This window comes from Leptinotarsa decemlineata, unplaced genomic scaffold, assembly GCF_025532065.1.
Source record: "Leptinotarsa decemlineata unplaced genomic scaffold, Ldec_3_MD MMD2_tig00026294_RagTag_RagTag, whole genome shotgun sequence".
NCBI lineage: Eukaryota > Metazoa > Arthropoda > Insecta > Coleoptera > Chrysomelidae > Leptinotarsa > Leptinotarsa decemlineata.
Genome location: NW_027412674.1, coordinates 13,973,256 through 13,987,618, shown reverse-complemented (window position 1 = coordinate 13,987,618; position 14,363 = coordinate 13,973,256). Strand labels below are relative to the sequence as shown.

Below are 14,363 nucleotides of genomic sequence, written 5' to 3'. Positions count from 1 at the left end.
TTCATCTTTGCCATTGATACCATTTGTATACATATCATAATATTACTAGCGACCCGCCCGGATTCACACGGGTACAAAACTGATACTGAATATACATATAAACGCGTGCGATCGCTGCTAATCATAAATTGCTGTACGGCGAAGCACGGCCTTCGACGAGCTGTTTATAAGCACGCGCCGCTCTCACCCCCGGCCGGTACCGCCGCAACCGCTATGTCCTTGCATTTTAAATCTGTAATACCTTCAAAAATAATAATTTGAATTACATGCTGTAAAAGGTCATATTGATCTATATTAAATGCACAATGTATTTAAGGTACTTAAATGAATAAGGATTAATGCTGCATTGCACAAAATTGTTATGTAAATAAGCCATTTAAAAAGTAAAGGATAAAACATTTTTATTATAGGTTATCTATAAGAGATGGACGTATACCATCGGACTTTTTTTGTAAACCTTTTTTAAAGTGTACAATAGTGCAGTACATTATTTTGATCTACCTCGTAGGGTTCAGCCAGCTTTTGTAAAGTAAGCGCAAAAAAATGTGTTTACTTACGACATCACATTAGAAACCTCTAAAATTATCAGTGTTTCTCTACTTTATTATGGATGTTATATACATATAAATATTCCTCTTGAATCATTCTATCTATTGAAAAAACCTGCATCAAAATCCGTTGCGTAGTTTCAAAATCTAATCATACATGGGAACAGACATCGGGAAGCTTGTTTTATACTATGTATCATGTTTGCCTGGCAACCCTGGATAATTGGTGTTTTTATTTTTTATTTCCAGCATATGTTGGCAATAAGGTAAAAAAATCACTGTCAATAATTTCATTACTGTCAAATTTTATTCAAATAAAACTCACTTTCTCGGTGATTTCATCCCAAGGAGACTATGATTTAATAAATAATGATGTTTTTCAAATAATCTAATCAATCATTACATAATGTAAAGGTTTGTATATTTGTGTTGTTTTTTTACCAATAGTCTCTGTCATTTGGGATATGTTATTTTTACAAATCATGGATTACTAACCTCACTTTCGTAAGTTTAACCCGTTTTACAATTTGTCAAATAAACGTTAAAAAATCATGTTCAGCTAAAAAAGTGACTGCAGACTAAACAAACGTTCCTGTGGACTAGCTGAACATGTTATCTCTTCAGATCATGTTATGAATTATCAAAATACTAAAATACTGAATTCCCTGGCTACAACGCTAAAATGGGCCGGAGCCCCATCATGCATAAACCACATGCGGATAAGAATTTCTAATGGTACATTCTGAAGTAGTCCAGAGAATTCATTTCCTAAAAAGTGTCTGTAAGTTGCGCCATTAATCGGAGCGAAAGAAAGAAAGGACCTATCAAGTAATTATCAATTATTGCCGCCCATACATTTACAGAAAATTGATACTGATAATGCCATTGGTACGATGATGAGATAAAATCATTTTCAAAACAAAGAGACAAATTGTATAAAGATTTCAGAAAAACTTCCAATGCCAATAAAGAGGAGTTGTGGAATAAATATAAATCAAAACGAAATGAGGTTGTTAATTTACTGAAAATAAAAAAATTGCAATACTTTGAAAATAAAATTGATTCAAATAAAAATGACCCTAAAGAAATGTGGAAAACTATTAAAAAATTAACAAAAGGTGAGAAGCAGCATATGAACTTCAAGTGCATTAACTTTAGCACTGATGGCACTATATCAAGGGTAAAAACTGAGCAAGATGCTGCCAATAAGTTTAATTCGTTCTATGTTGATAGCATTGAGCGGATCTCTAGTTCTATCATCTCTGAAGAAAAGTGGTCTCAGAAAAATCTTAAACCAGTGGTAGCTAGTTTTCCTGAATTTGAAAGTGTAAACCTAAGTAAGTTGAGATCTACTATATTTTCTCTCAAAAAAAAGGCAGTATTGAGGAAGTAATTAGTGTCAGGTTTTTGAGAGAAACGTTTTATACTGGTGGAATTGTCTTCCTGAACTTGATAAATACTTCACTTGCAAATGGTAGTTTTCCCAACCAATTGAAACTCAGTACTATAATGCCCATTCCTAAAATTAATAACGCAATAGAAATGTCTGACTATAGGGCCATAAATACTTTACCAACTATAGAGAAACTCTTAGAAATAATAGTGCACGAACAAATAACTCAGTACTTCAGTAAGAATGATCTGTTTATGGGTAACCAATCTGGTTTTAGAGAACATCATTCATGTGAAACTGCCCTTCAGTTAACAATATCGAAATGGAAGCAGGTACTTGATGATGGTAAATATGTAGTGGCAGTATTTCTTGACTTCAAAAGAGCGTTTGAGACCATCGACAGAGAAATTTTACTTCTAAAATTGAAATATTATGGCATTCAGAGTAAAGTATTGAATTGGTTCAAAGAATATCTCAGTAATAGATCTCAAAGAACCAAAATAGGCAACTCTTATTCAAACGAAATTATTAATAATTTTGGTGTACCTCAAGGCAGTGTGCTGGGACCACTGCTTTTTATAATATATTTGAATGATCTCAATTATGTGCAAGGTCATGATTTTCTGAATTTATTCGCGGATGACACATTGGTTGCATGTTATGGTCACAATCTTAACGAAACAATAACTCGAATGAACCAAGTATTAAAAAAATATGAAACCTATCTGGGAACTAATAAACTAAAATTAAATACAAAAAAAACCAAAGCCATGATTCTCAGTAATAAACATAAATTAAAGTATGTGGACTATGAGTCTCTACAACTTACCATTGATCATGACAAGATTGAATGGGTAACCGAGTTTAAATACTTAGGTTTCATAATAGATGACTCACTAACACTGAACGCTCATAGCGATTACATTTGCAAAAAAATTTCGAAAAAACTCTTCTTTTTTTCTAGGATATCATCTCAAGTGTCTTTATTTTCAAAGATAACTATATATAGAAGCATTATACAGCCACATTTTGATTACTGTTCTAGTCTTCTATATCTCTTGGACAAAAACAACAAACAAAAATTAGAAAAATTACAAAATCGAGGAATGCGAATAATCTTGATGTGTAATAGATATACTCCCATTCAAATTATGCTAAATACTCTAAATTGGTATAGTGTAACGCAAAGACTATTTTATATGTCAATGATGTTCATTTATAAAATCACAAAGAATTTATTACCAAGTTACTTCAAGTCTTTTATTACTTATAACAATCAAATTCACCGTTATGATACAAGGACTAATAATGAATTTCATATAGCTAGAACCAAAACTAAAAATTCTATGATATCATTATTTTTCAGGGGACTGAATGATTTCAACGAACTCCCTCAAGACATTAAATGCTCGGTCACTATCGATAGTTTCAAATATCAGCTAAAAAAACATATAAGGTCACTGGATATTTATTAATTTTTTTCGTTCTTTTAACTTTCTTTTCTTTCTTTTTAGCTTTTAAAATACTTTTAACTTTATACACACACATTCATATGTTTCACTGTTTTACACTTATTTTGAAGAATATTTTTTTAACAGATTGATATAAAAATTGTTTTTATCTATTTGTATTTTATTACTAGTAGCTATTATAATTGATGTATTCATATATTTCGCGATATTGACAATTTTTTCACATTTATCATAATTTTTAAGATTTGTATGTATATTAGGAATCCCTATTTCAAATAAAGATATATAACTGCGCGCGGATTTTCGAGAGCCCAAACATGGTTGTTATGAAAGTTTGTGATAGCATTTCGGGAGAAGTTTGCCTCGTCCGTGAAGAGTACATATCTTAAATATGGAGGATTTCCAGCCAATTTTCTCAAAAACCATTGACACATAGTAATGCGTTGGGGAAAGTCTCGTGGCAAAAGAGCTTGTACCCTTTGAATATGGTATGGATAAAACTGTTGATCGTGGATAATTCTTCAAACTGTGGACTGAGTAGAATTGACAACTTCAGCAATTACTCTTGTGCTTGTTTCTGGATTCTCTTCGAGAGCGTTCGAAACAGCTTCTTCAAATTCTGGGGTTCGAACTGCTCGTGGTCTTCCAATAATATCAGCTGCCCTCTTAAATCTACCTGTTTCTGCCAAACGACGGTGGAGACTAGCAAATGTTGGAGCTGAAGGCAGTACTCGATTAGGAAATCGCTCTTGGTAAATACGTCTTGCTTCGCGCACATTGCCATCCGCAAGGCCATAAACGAAATGCATATCGGCTAAATGAGGATTATTGTTTAAATAATCCATTTTTTCAAAATGAGTGTTTTCTACTTTTACTTACGGAAACTTCAACAAAACGGTTAACTGTCACAAAATATGTAATTACCAAAACTACTCACAAACGTCAAATTTATTTCCAAAGCATTCTTGTGAAAAATGCAAAATATTCGTAATAACTTCAACATGCATCGATTATCAAATAATCGACTGGAAGTTTTCAAGTCCAAATATTTAGAAAACGGTTGCTTACAGCGACTAGTAACAAGGGTAGCTTATTTACGTAGATATGATAGAGGAATCGATTTTTTTACTGAAAAATGTGCTAGAAGTACGCCCAAAAAAGTTATGAATCTTTAAAAAAGAAAAAGACGTGTAGGTGGCGCCCCCTACGAGTAAGAGCAATAAGAACATCAGGTTCGAATTCGATACCTCAAAAACCTCCTATTAACAAGTTTTGTTTAATTAAGTCCAGTATTTCAAAAGTAATTTAAAAGAAACGAAAATAAAAAAACTTCAACATCCTGTATCTTGGAAACGAAGCGTTTCCGGACACTTATTTATTTGGACAATTCATATTAAAATATTGTGAGGAATCACCTCCTGAAGTTTGTCAAAGTGCGTTTGAATCACCCTGTATATGTTGTTAAATTAAAATCTTATAACTGCAACGAGATCATTAATTCATAAAGCCTTGAAAGAATATAACAAACTTCTCAATTACATAAAAGAAGTTACAACTATTAACGAATCTAAAACTAATCTTAAGATGTATACAGGGTATTACTTAAGTATGTACCATAAATTTAACAGACGATTCTTTAGGTAATTTCAGGACGAAATGTTCATATAAACATGGGTCCGCAAATCCTTCGTTCTTAAGATACAGGGTGTTAAAATAAAAAAGTTATTCGTAAATATCTTAAATATCCTTTACCTGATTTTGTTGTAATTTGGCAATGGTATTTATAACATTAAGGATCTAATTTAGCCCGAACGTGATTCAATTTATTAAGTCCAGTGGGTTCTCGAGCGGGATTTGAACGAATATTTTTGACTTAAAAATGTACGCCACTGACTTTTGTGCAATTTTTATTATTTCTTTGGATTAAGCAATTAGAAATACAACTTTTTTGTCTCTTAAATTTTTTTCGTATCTTGCTTGGTTTTTAAGAAAAAAAAGTGGACCTAATTGCATATCCCTGGACCTCACAAGGAATAATATGGGGAATTAAATGTTTCTTTTAGAAATTATTATTTTTTCAATTTTTCATTACTAATTATGTAACAATAACAACAAATAATATTAAATAACATCAACATCTAGACTAACGAATTGCACTAAATTAAGTGTTGGAAATGGCCTTCTTCGGCTTCAATACAACCGTCTAGCCGCTGGATCATTGAATTTCGCACTCTTCTGAAAATACCTGGCGTATTTTTTATTATGTCACATGAATTAATGATTTTATTCTGCAAATCCTCTTCACTTTGAATAGCAGTTTTGATACCAACGCTTTAAGGTGTCCCCAGAGAAAATAATCTAAGGGATTCATTTCGGGCGAGCGAGGTGGCCATGGGTGTGGGCCTACTCTCCCAATCCAGCGATTATGGTAATTTTCATCCAAAAATTGCCGTGCCACTACACTAAAGTGTGGTGGAGCACCATCGTGCATGTACCACATACAGAATCTTTCCATGACTGGAATTTCTTCTAAAAGTCTAGGTGAAACAAATTCTAAAAACCTTCGGTATTCTTCTCCATTAAGTCTACGTGGAAGGAAGTGAGGCCCAATGAGATGGTCACTGACAATTCCAACCCAATTTTGGCCCAAATGTGATTGTTGTGGAAGTTAATAATTGAATTGCGAGAAAAAACGAGCCTCATCTGTAAACAATATTCGACTTAGGAAACCTGGATTTCTTATTTTACCGCGTAACCAATTTCAATCTCATTTAAAACAGCTTCTTCAATTTGAACTGTTCGTATCATTGCAGGCCTCCCGTCATTCTTTTAATGTTGCCTATTTCAGAAAGTCGTGTACTACACGACAGGTACTACACAGGTACTACACGCTGAGGAAATCTTTCATCGTAAATGCGTCTTGCAGCATTAGAGTTTCCATGAGCCATTTCATAAGAGAAATGCATATCTGTCATTTCACTGTTAGTAAATTGAACCATGTTTTACAAAAATGGTTCGAAAAATAACCACTAAAGACACTTTTTATAACAATTATAAATCAAAAGCTTCTAAAGTTGACAACAACTGTCAAGTTGTTTATTAAATGCTGCAATCGTTTTCCAAGTCAACCCTTGATTATTATTCATGGTATTTTCAGAAGAGCGCGATATTCAATGATTTAGGTATAAGATTTAACCCGTCATATTTGATCATCATCATCATCTTATGTTCAGTCAGTCACTGTTGAGCCTTCGAGAGTGGATTGTCGACTAGTTCGTGGCTCATCTTCGAGGCTAAAATCTCCGGAACGAAATTTCGCAAACCAACGTCGAACAGTGCGTTCATCAACACTGTCATTGCCAAATGCCTGGTTAATTTTTCGGGCTGTTTCGGCAGCACTTTGGTTCAATTTGAATTCGTAGAGAAAAACTGGCCAAAAATCGCTTGACGGCATCATAGAGCAGTAAGCTGAAAAGAGGCAAAAAATTAAAATTTGGAAAAACTGAACAGCATCAATTTATACAGTACAAAATTCTCTCGCGATCAATATATAATAATAATAATAATAATATTTTATTCACCATTCACGATACATAGTGTATATATGGTAAGTCAATCAATAATCAGAATTAATACTAGGTATAAATTTAAAAATGTTAATATTTATACAAGACGTCACTAAAAAGAAAAAAAAAATACACAATTAAAATATATAAAAACGTATACAGATCTAGTTCATATTTTATTTTTCAGAAATTATCGTCTAAAAATTCTTGGAAACTATAGTGGCATTTCTCTAATAGAAAGTCTTTAACTTTCTTTTGAAATATGATGTTACTTTCAGTCCGTTTGAGTGATTCTGGTAGTTTATTGTAATATATGATTGCATTGTAATCCGGAGACCTCTCATAGAATGTCGTTCTATGTTTAGGAATTTTCAATAAGTTGCCGTGTCTGGTGTTATATTTATGTTTCTCAGAATTACACGGATAATTATCTATATTCTGTTTGGCAAAGATAATACATCGAAAAATGTACACAACAGGCACCGTAAGAATTTTATTTTCTTTAAAGATAGATCGACAACTGTCTTGATAATTCAAGTTAAAAATCAGTCTTACTAAACGCTTTTGGGAAACAAACACTCTCAAGAATTCTCTTGCTCGACCCCATGCCAATATATTCAGATTAATATGTGCATATGCCATAGCATAGTAAATGCTTAACAAGCCTGCTGTATTCAATGTTGATTTCATTTGTCATCATCAGTGATATACCACGACACAGTGGAATAAATATGTATTGCTTTTAATTATGTGTTAGTTTTTAGGAATACAAATCATGAAATTATGAAACAACAAAAGTTAATTGGCGCTCTGGGGTGACTTCATTGATTCCAGTGGCACATTTGCTTTTTCAGCTGCAGGACAACCCCGGAAAAACAAAATGTAAGGTGTCTCCAGAGGCTCTAATAAATTCTAGAAATCGCCAAAACAGTTAGTGACACGCCTATCGTCAAACTTAAACCAGACTGTTTTGTCTTTGGAGCTACAAAAACACGACATTAAAACGGGCAAAACTTTTGAAAAAACCTGATAACATTCTCCCCCGCTGATGATGTCTGCCACACTAGCAGATGAACCATTTGTACTTCAGGTTCTATTCTCCCAATACCAAAATTATGAAAATCAACCTATTCAACATTAAAGATGATAACCCAAATACATGGTCGTGTACAACAAATGGACTACAGACGATCAGAACATACATTATTTGAGATTCAACTCATCCGGCATTTCTCTTTGTTTGTATGAACTGAAATTCAGTGAATCCCGATCATTTTCTTGGGAGGAATGGGAAAATTCTTTCATGGTGACGTTTTATGAAGATTACATAATGAAATGGGATAAAGCTCTGAATTAGAAACTCCGTAAAGAAACAATTCTTCAATATTTTGGTTTTCTACTTCTCCATCTTCCTACAAAAATGTGGGAAACTTTCAGAGGAGGGAAGAAAGCAATTAATTTACTCTTTACAAAGATTGGTAGATCATGCAAGAAATTAACTTTCTGACATAAACTGGAAATAAAGTCCTTCCGTAACAATCACTTTCATATAAACATAGAATTACACAAAAATAAAGCATAATAACTACCTTTATATGAACACTGAATTATGCAAAAATCACTTTTCTATTCAGATTGTACTCCAAAAATTCGTCAATCTTAGGAAAGCTACACAATATAGTGTATTAAAGAATAGAATAGAATTTATTCATCATTGAACAGTTACAATATAAAATTTCACTTGGAATCTTGTCATTCTCAAGGGCAGACTTGGAAGTTTCAGAATGAACACTTGTGTAACTGCCTCTTCGGCATCTATCTGGATAACATTACAATATGAAGCATTCAATACATTCATATCACTATTCACTATGACTTCATGTCACTCATGAGATTAATCTACTCATGTCACAAATGCAGTATGTAATGCCATTCAAAAGCTTATTTGATTTAATCGCAGCCATAGAAATCTTGTTTGAATTGAAAAGGGTATATTTTTAGGAAAGATTAACTTTTGAGAAAGAACGCTTTTGGATTTCTACGTCTCCATCTCATACAAAAAATGTGGGAATCTTTCAAAGAAAGAAAGCAGGTAATTTCAAAATAAACTCTTCACAAAGATGTGTAGATCATGCAAAGAAATAACTTTCAGACACAAACTGACAGAAAAGGCCCTCTTGGACCAATTACTTTCATATTTATAAACATTGATTTACATGAAAGAAAACGTACTTTCGAAGTAACAACTTTTATATGAACACTGAATTATACAAAAACCACTTTTTCCTATTCAGTTTGTACTTAAAACATTCTTGTGATGCACTGTTTGGAACCTTTGGTTTAGTAAAGAATATCACTGAAGTTTTATCCCAACACCAAACCATTATTTTCAACGCCTCGATACGTGTTTCGATCAGCAAGTGATCATCTTCAAGAGAAAAATTAAACGATTCCTCTTGAAGATGATCACTTGGTTATCGAAACATGTATCGATATATTGAAAATAACGATTTGGTGTTGGGATAAAACTCCAATAATATTCTTCAAACATTCGTTGAGTAGCTTTCTTATGAATAATATCTAATTCAATTTTATTAATACTGTTTAGAGTACAAACCGAATAGAAAAAAAAAGAATTTTTGTATAATTCAATGTTCATATAAAAGTAGTTATTTCAAAGGTATTTTTTCTTTCGTGTAGTTCAATGTTTATTACTAAATTCGTTTGGCCTCACTATAATCATATCTGAATTCACCAGGATAACAGCATATTCATCCAGCTGCATTGATAATGTATTGACAAATATAGAGAAACAGAACAGGACTTCAGGTGTATTGGATTCATGTCTGTCTGACCATATTGGACAATATATAATCTTAAACAAAATCACTGAATGTAAACCCGACATAATTATGAAAAGATCTTTATCTTACTCCTCAATGGAAAAATTCAGAGAATCCCTCAAGAGTATTGATTGGGGTATTTTTGAAAATACAAATTTAGGTATCAACTTTCTAGCAAATTTCCTGGTTGATACTTATGCTGATTATGTGGCAGTACACTTTCCATATAAAAGGTATAAAATTGGAGAAAAACCGCCAGTTATATGGTACAATAATTCTTTGAAGGAGAAGAGGGACACACTTTCAATAGTAAAATGTATCTATGATACAAAGAAAAATCCTACTGATAAGGTGGCATACAATTCACTTAAGAAAAGCTACAGGAAGGAATTGAAAGAAGCAAAAAGAAATTCATATGGACATTATATCAGTACATCAGAAAATAAATCAAAAGCTAGTTGGCAAATTATAAACTATGAGTTAAATAGGAAAACTAAAAGTAACCCTGAAACTCCAATATTTGAAACCTCTTTCAACGCTCACTTCACAAGTGTTGCTGAAAATATAATAAACCAGTTACCCAATATACCAGACGAATTGATCCAATACAAACATTTTCCTGTGAGATGCAATTCTTTTTTCCTAACGGGAGTCACAAGCTATGAGGTTCTTGATGCAATTAATGCATTAAAAAATTCGAAATCAGTAGATACACATGATTTAAATTGCCATATCATAAGACAAACATCAGATCTAATTCTTGCGCCATTAACATCAATGATCAATTTGATCTTCAGTGAAGGCATTTTTCCAGATAGTTTCAAATTCACCAGAGTTATTCCTATTCATAAAAAGGGAGATATTACAGAAATTGACAATTATAGACCAATATCCATTATTTCCATATTTGCTAAAATCATCGAAATAATTCTGAAAATTAGACTAGTGAAATATTTTGAAAAAAACCAAAAACCAGTATGGGTTTCGACAAAATCGCTCTACAACTCTTGCAATTCTTAATATATTGGAAGGCATAGTTGAGGGTCTGGAACAAAATGTACTCACGGATATTACACTCTGTGACTTGTCGAAGGCCTTTGACTGTGTCTCTCATGAGATACTCATTTTGAAACTCAAATATTACGGTATTAGAGGGGTGGCATTGAAGTTATTCAGTTCATATTTAGAAAATAGAAAACAATGTGTTACTGTTAACCAAAGAAACTCGGACTTTCTACCTATAAAACATGGTGTCCCACAGGGGTCACTGCTTGGGCCATTCTTATTTGTAATTTATATAAATGACCTATGCAACTTCCTATTACCCAATAAAAGTGTTCTATTCGCCGACGTCACTACTTTGATGAGTACCGGTAAAAACCTTATGGAACTCACTTCTTCTTCTTATAACATTGAAAAACGTGCTGAAAATTGGTTTACTACAAACAAACTCAAGTTGAACGCAAGCAAATCCCAAAAAATAACCTTCTCCTCTAATATGAACTTACAAATGGGAAATACTGTCAAGCTACTCAGAATTGTTAATGATGACAAACTCACATGGTCGAATCACATAGAACAGCTCTGTAACAAATTAGCAAGTACTCTATTTCTGTTGAGGCAGTTAAAAAAAGCAATTCAACCTGATACTCTGAGAATGACATATTTCTCTCTGTTTCATTCGCAGATAAACTATGGAATAATTTTATGGGGAAATGCCACTCGTGCAATAACCATCTTTCGACAACAAAAAAAAGCAGTAAGAATTTTAGCTGGAGTTGGATATAGAGAACATTATCACCCACACTTTATAAAGTTTGGCATCATGCCTTTACCTTCATTATATATCTACAATGCCTTATTAGAAATACACAGAAATATCAACCAGTTACAAACCCAGTCAGATATACATGACCATAATACTAGGTATGCTAAGTTATTAAAAACTCCAAGGTATAGATTAACCAATTCTCAACATAATTCTCTGAATATCAATCTATATAACTGCTTGCCGGAGAGAATCAAATCACTATCTTTTGATCAGTTCAAAAAAAAGCACAAAGAAATATATTCTTGAACACTGCTTTTATTCCACAGACGAGTTTCTCGTCACAACAAAGCAACTGAGTCATGCACTCAACACATCACTTCTCTGAAATATTCCATTCTGTTTACGCTATTTATTTAAGCCTCACTTGATTATGTTTGTAACACTTTCAAAATATCATATGTTTTATTGTATAATTTTATTCATTGTGTACTTTATATTGTATCTATTAATATATTGACATGCCATAAATGTATTTATATATGTAATGTGGTGAAAATATATCTATCTATCTATGAAATTATTTGATTCAAGAGGGCTCTTTCTTCTAGTTTGTATATGAAAGTAACTTCTATGTATGATCATCACACTTTTTAAAGAATTCATTTTGAAGTTGTAATAAACTTTAAAAGAAACAGGAGGATAAATTCCTAACTCATAACTTTACTTGTTGACATTTTTACAATACTTGTTTTTTATATCACCATGGCAATAAGAATATATGAAATAGAAGTATACATATTGTTTGTTTGAAGGTGGTTGACAATGTTTCATGGTGCATTTCAGTAGTTCGGACTTCCATTGTCTAATATGATATAAATTGATTTGAGATCCCTGAAAGAACCTGTAAAAATTAAAAAGATTATCTGAAAAATAACAATTATATTTAGCAAAAAAAACTGAAATTACAATGAAATAAAATACAAGCAACAATAGAAATTGAACTATCAACAAGAGCTGAAAAATAAATCGTCTTCGGGTGACCACTGTCATCACCCAAAGACAATTGTGGATATTAACACTCGAAACGTCGTGAAGTAACTTGACTTGGAATCTTTTAATTTTCTTTTCTTATTAATCATTTTTCAATTTTCAGCTGGAGTTAATAGTTAAATTTTTGATGTATTTGCTTGTATTTTATTTCATTGTAATTTCAGTTTTCTTTGCTTAATATAATTTTTATTTTTCAGCTAATCTTTTTAAATTTTTATAGATTCTTTCAGGGATTTCAAATCAATTTATATCATATTAGACAATGGAAGTCTGAACTAATGAAATATACATAGTGTTCACATACTACAAAGCTTCAAAGTCATCACTCCTGCGATAAAACTTCCTTGTATTAGAAAAATGAGCCGACATTGGATTGAATGCTTCATCTTGTAAAGTTATTCAGATAGATGCCGACAATTCAAGGGTTTATTATGAAATTTCGAAGTCTGCCCTTGAGAATGACAAGATTCCAAGTGAAATTTTATATCGTAACTGTTTAATATACTACATTGTGTAGCTTTCCTAAGATTGACGAATTTTTGGAGTACAATCTGAATAGAAAAAATTTATAATTGCATAATTCAATGTTCATATGAAAGTGATTGTTACGAGAGGACTTTTTTCCAGTTTATGTCAGAAAGTTAATTTCTTGCATGATCTACATATCTTAGTAAAGAGTAAATTAATTGCTTTCTTCCTTCCTCTGAAAGTTTCCTACATTTTTGTATAAAGATGGAGAAGTAGAAAACCAAACCCATGGACATATTCTTTTTGAATGTCTCGTACTCTCAGTACCCAGATAAGCAGATACTTTTGAATACAACTACCTAATTTAATCAACGTACTCAAGCTACTTTCTAGTTGTCTCTACCATTCAACATATTTATATTTATGTAAAAACCAAACTATACTTACAACATTTTGTCTTTTGAAACAGTCAAGATTATTCAACATTTTTTAACTTCATAGTATTTGTGGTTTTCCTCTGAAGTTCACAAATGCATCTTTTAAAAGTAGAGCCAGTCCAACTTATATCATAACATTAATTATAGTTCCCATAACCTAGATTGAACACTAAATGCAACATGATACTTACTGACGTTCTGAAAATGATAAAGAAAACAAAATGAATGGGAAAAAGTAATTGCAAATGGTGGTCTACTTTTACATGTTAAAAAAAGTGTTTAAATATACCTCTTACTACTGAGTCACAATATACGAATACTATCCCTTGCTATGACTTCGAGATATGATAAAGAAGCGAACAAACACATCTGTTTTAAAATAAAAATGGGTTACAATTATTTTCTACTATTTTTGATCAACTGTGGACTCTGAACTGTCAGCAGTGCTGCTCCAAGGCAAAAAAAATTTGTACGAAAATGACAGATGAAAATGTATGCTTTTCGCTATAATTGTATAGCATCAATGGTTGCCAACACTGTCATCAGAATAATTGACAAGTGACAGCTTCCCGCATGATGCAGAGATGGAATAAAGCGATTAGCGCATGCGCAGACACTCCATCGTATGTGAATACTTTGAAGTGGTGATTAAAAATATATTGATTTGATTACTATTTGCATTATTATTAATTGAAAATTCTGCATTCACTAATCTAGCTTCAGCTTATATTATGTATCAGATCAAATGACAACACAAAGTCTCCTAAAACAGAAATCAAGAGGGGTGAGGTGAACTACCAACCACCATTCATAAA

General features: G+C 32.2%; 1 protein-coding gene and 1 long non-coding RNA gene across 4 annotated transcripts; one reads left to right on the top strand and one right to left on the bottom strand.

Moving 5' to 3' along the window:
- Positions 1-841: 841 nt before the first annotated feature.
- LOC141484859 (uncharacterized) lies at positions 842-13,749 on the top strand. 3 transcript variants are annotated; one of them, XM_074180479.1, is made up of 2 exons: positions 842-962; positions 7,834-13,749. In XM_074180479.1, exon 2 carries the CDS (start codon positions 9,892-9,894, stop codon positions 10,840-10,842), a length of 951 nt encoding a protein of 316 aa, XP_074036580.1. In that variant the 5' UTR covers positions 842-962; positions 7,834-9,891; the 3' UTR covers positions 10,843-13,749. The 3 variants fall into 3 exon arrangements, with proteins under 3 accessions (XP_074036580.1, XP_074036577.1, XP_074036579.1); XM_074180476.1 differs by having other exon boundaries at positions 7,737-13,749; XM_074180478.1 differs by having other exon boundaries at positions 845-962; positions 7,744-13,749.
- LOC141484860 (uncharacterized) lies at positions 5,460-14,012 on the bottom strand. The gene is made up of 3 exons (XR_012466846.1): positions 13,838-14,012; positions 13,559-13,746; positions 5,460-6,881 (listed from the first exon to the last, which is right to left on the bottom strand). It is a non-coding gene; the product is annotated as an uncharacterized lncRNA (long non-coding RNA).
- Between the last annotated feature and the right edge of the window lie 351 nt (positions 14,013-14,363).

Bases quoted from the DNA above. Each gene is read 5' to 3' on its own strand.
- LOC141484859 (XM_074180479.1), top strand. From the start codon at position 9,892: ATGAAAAGATCTTTATCTTACTCCTCAATGGAAAAATTCAGAGAATCC.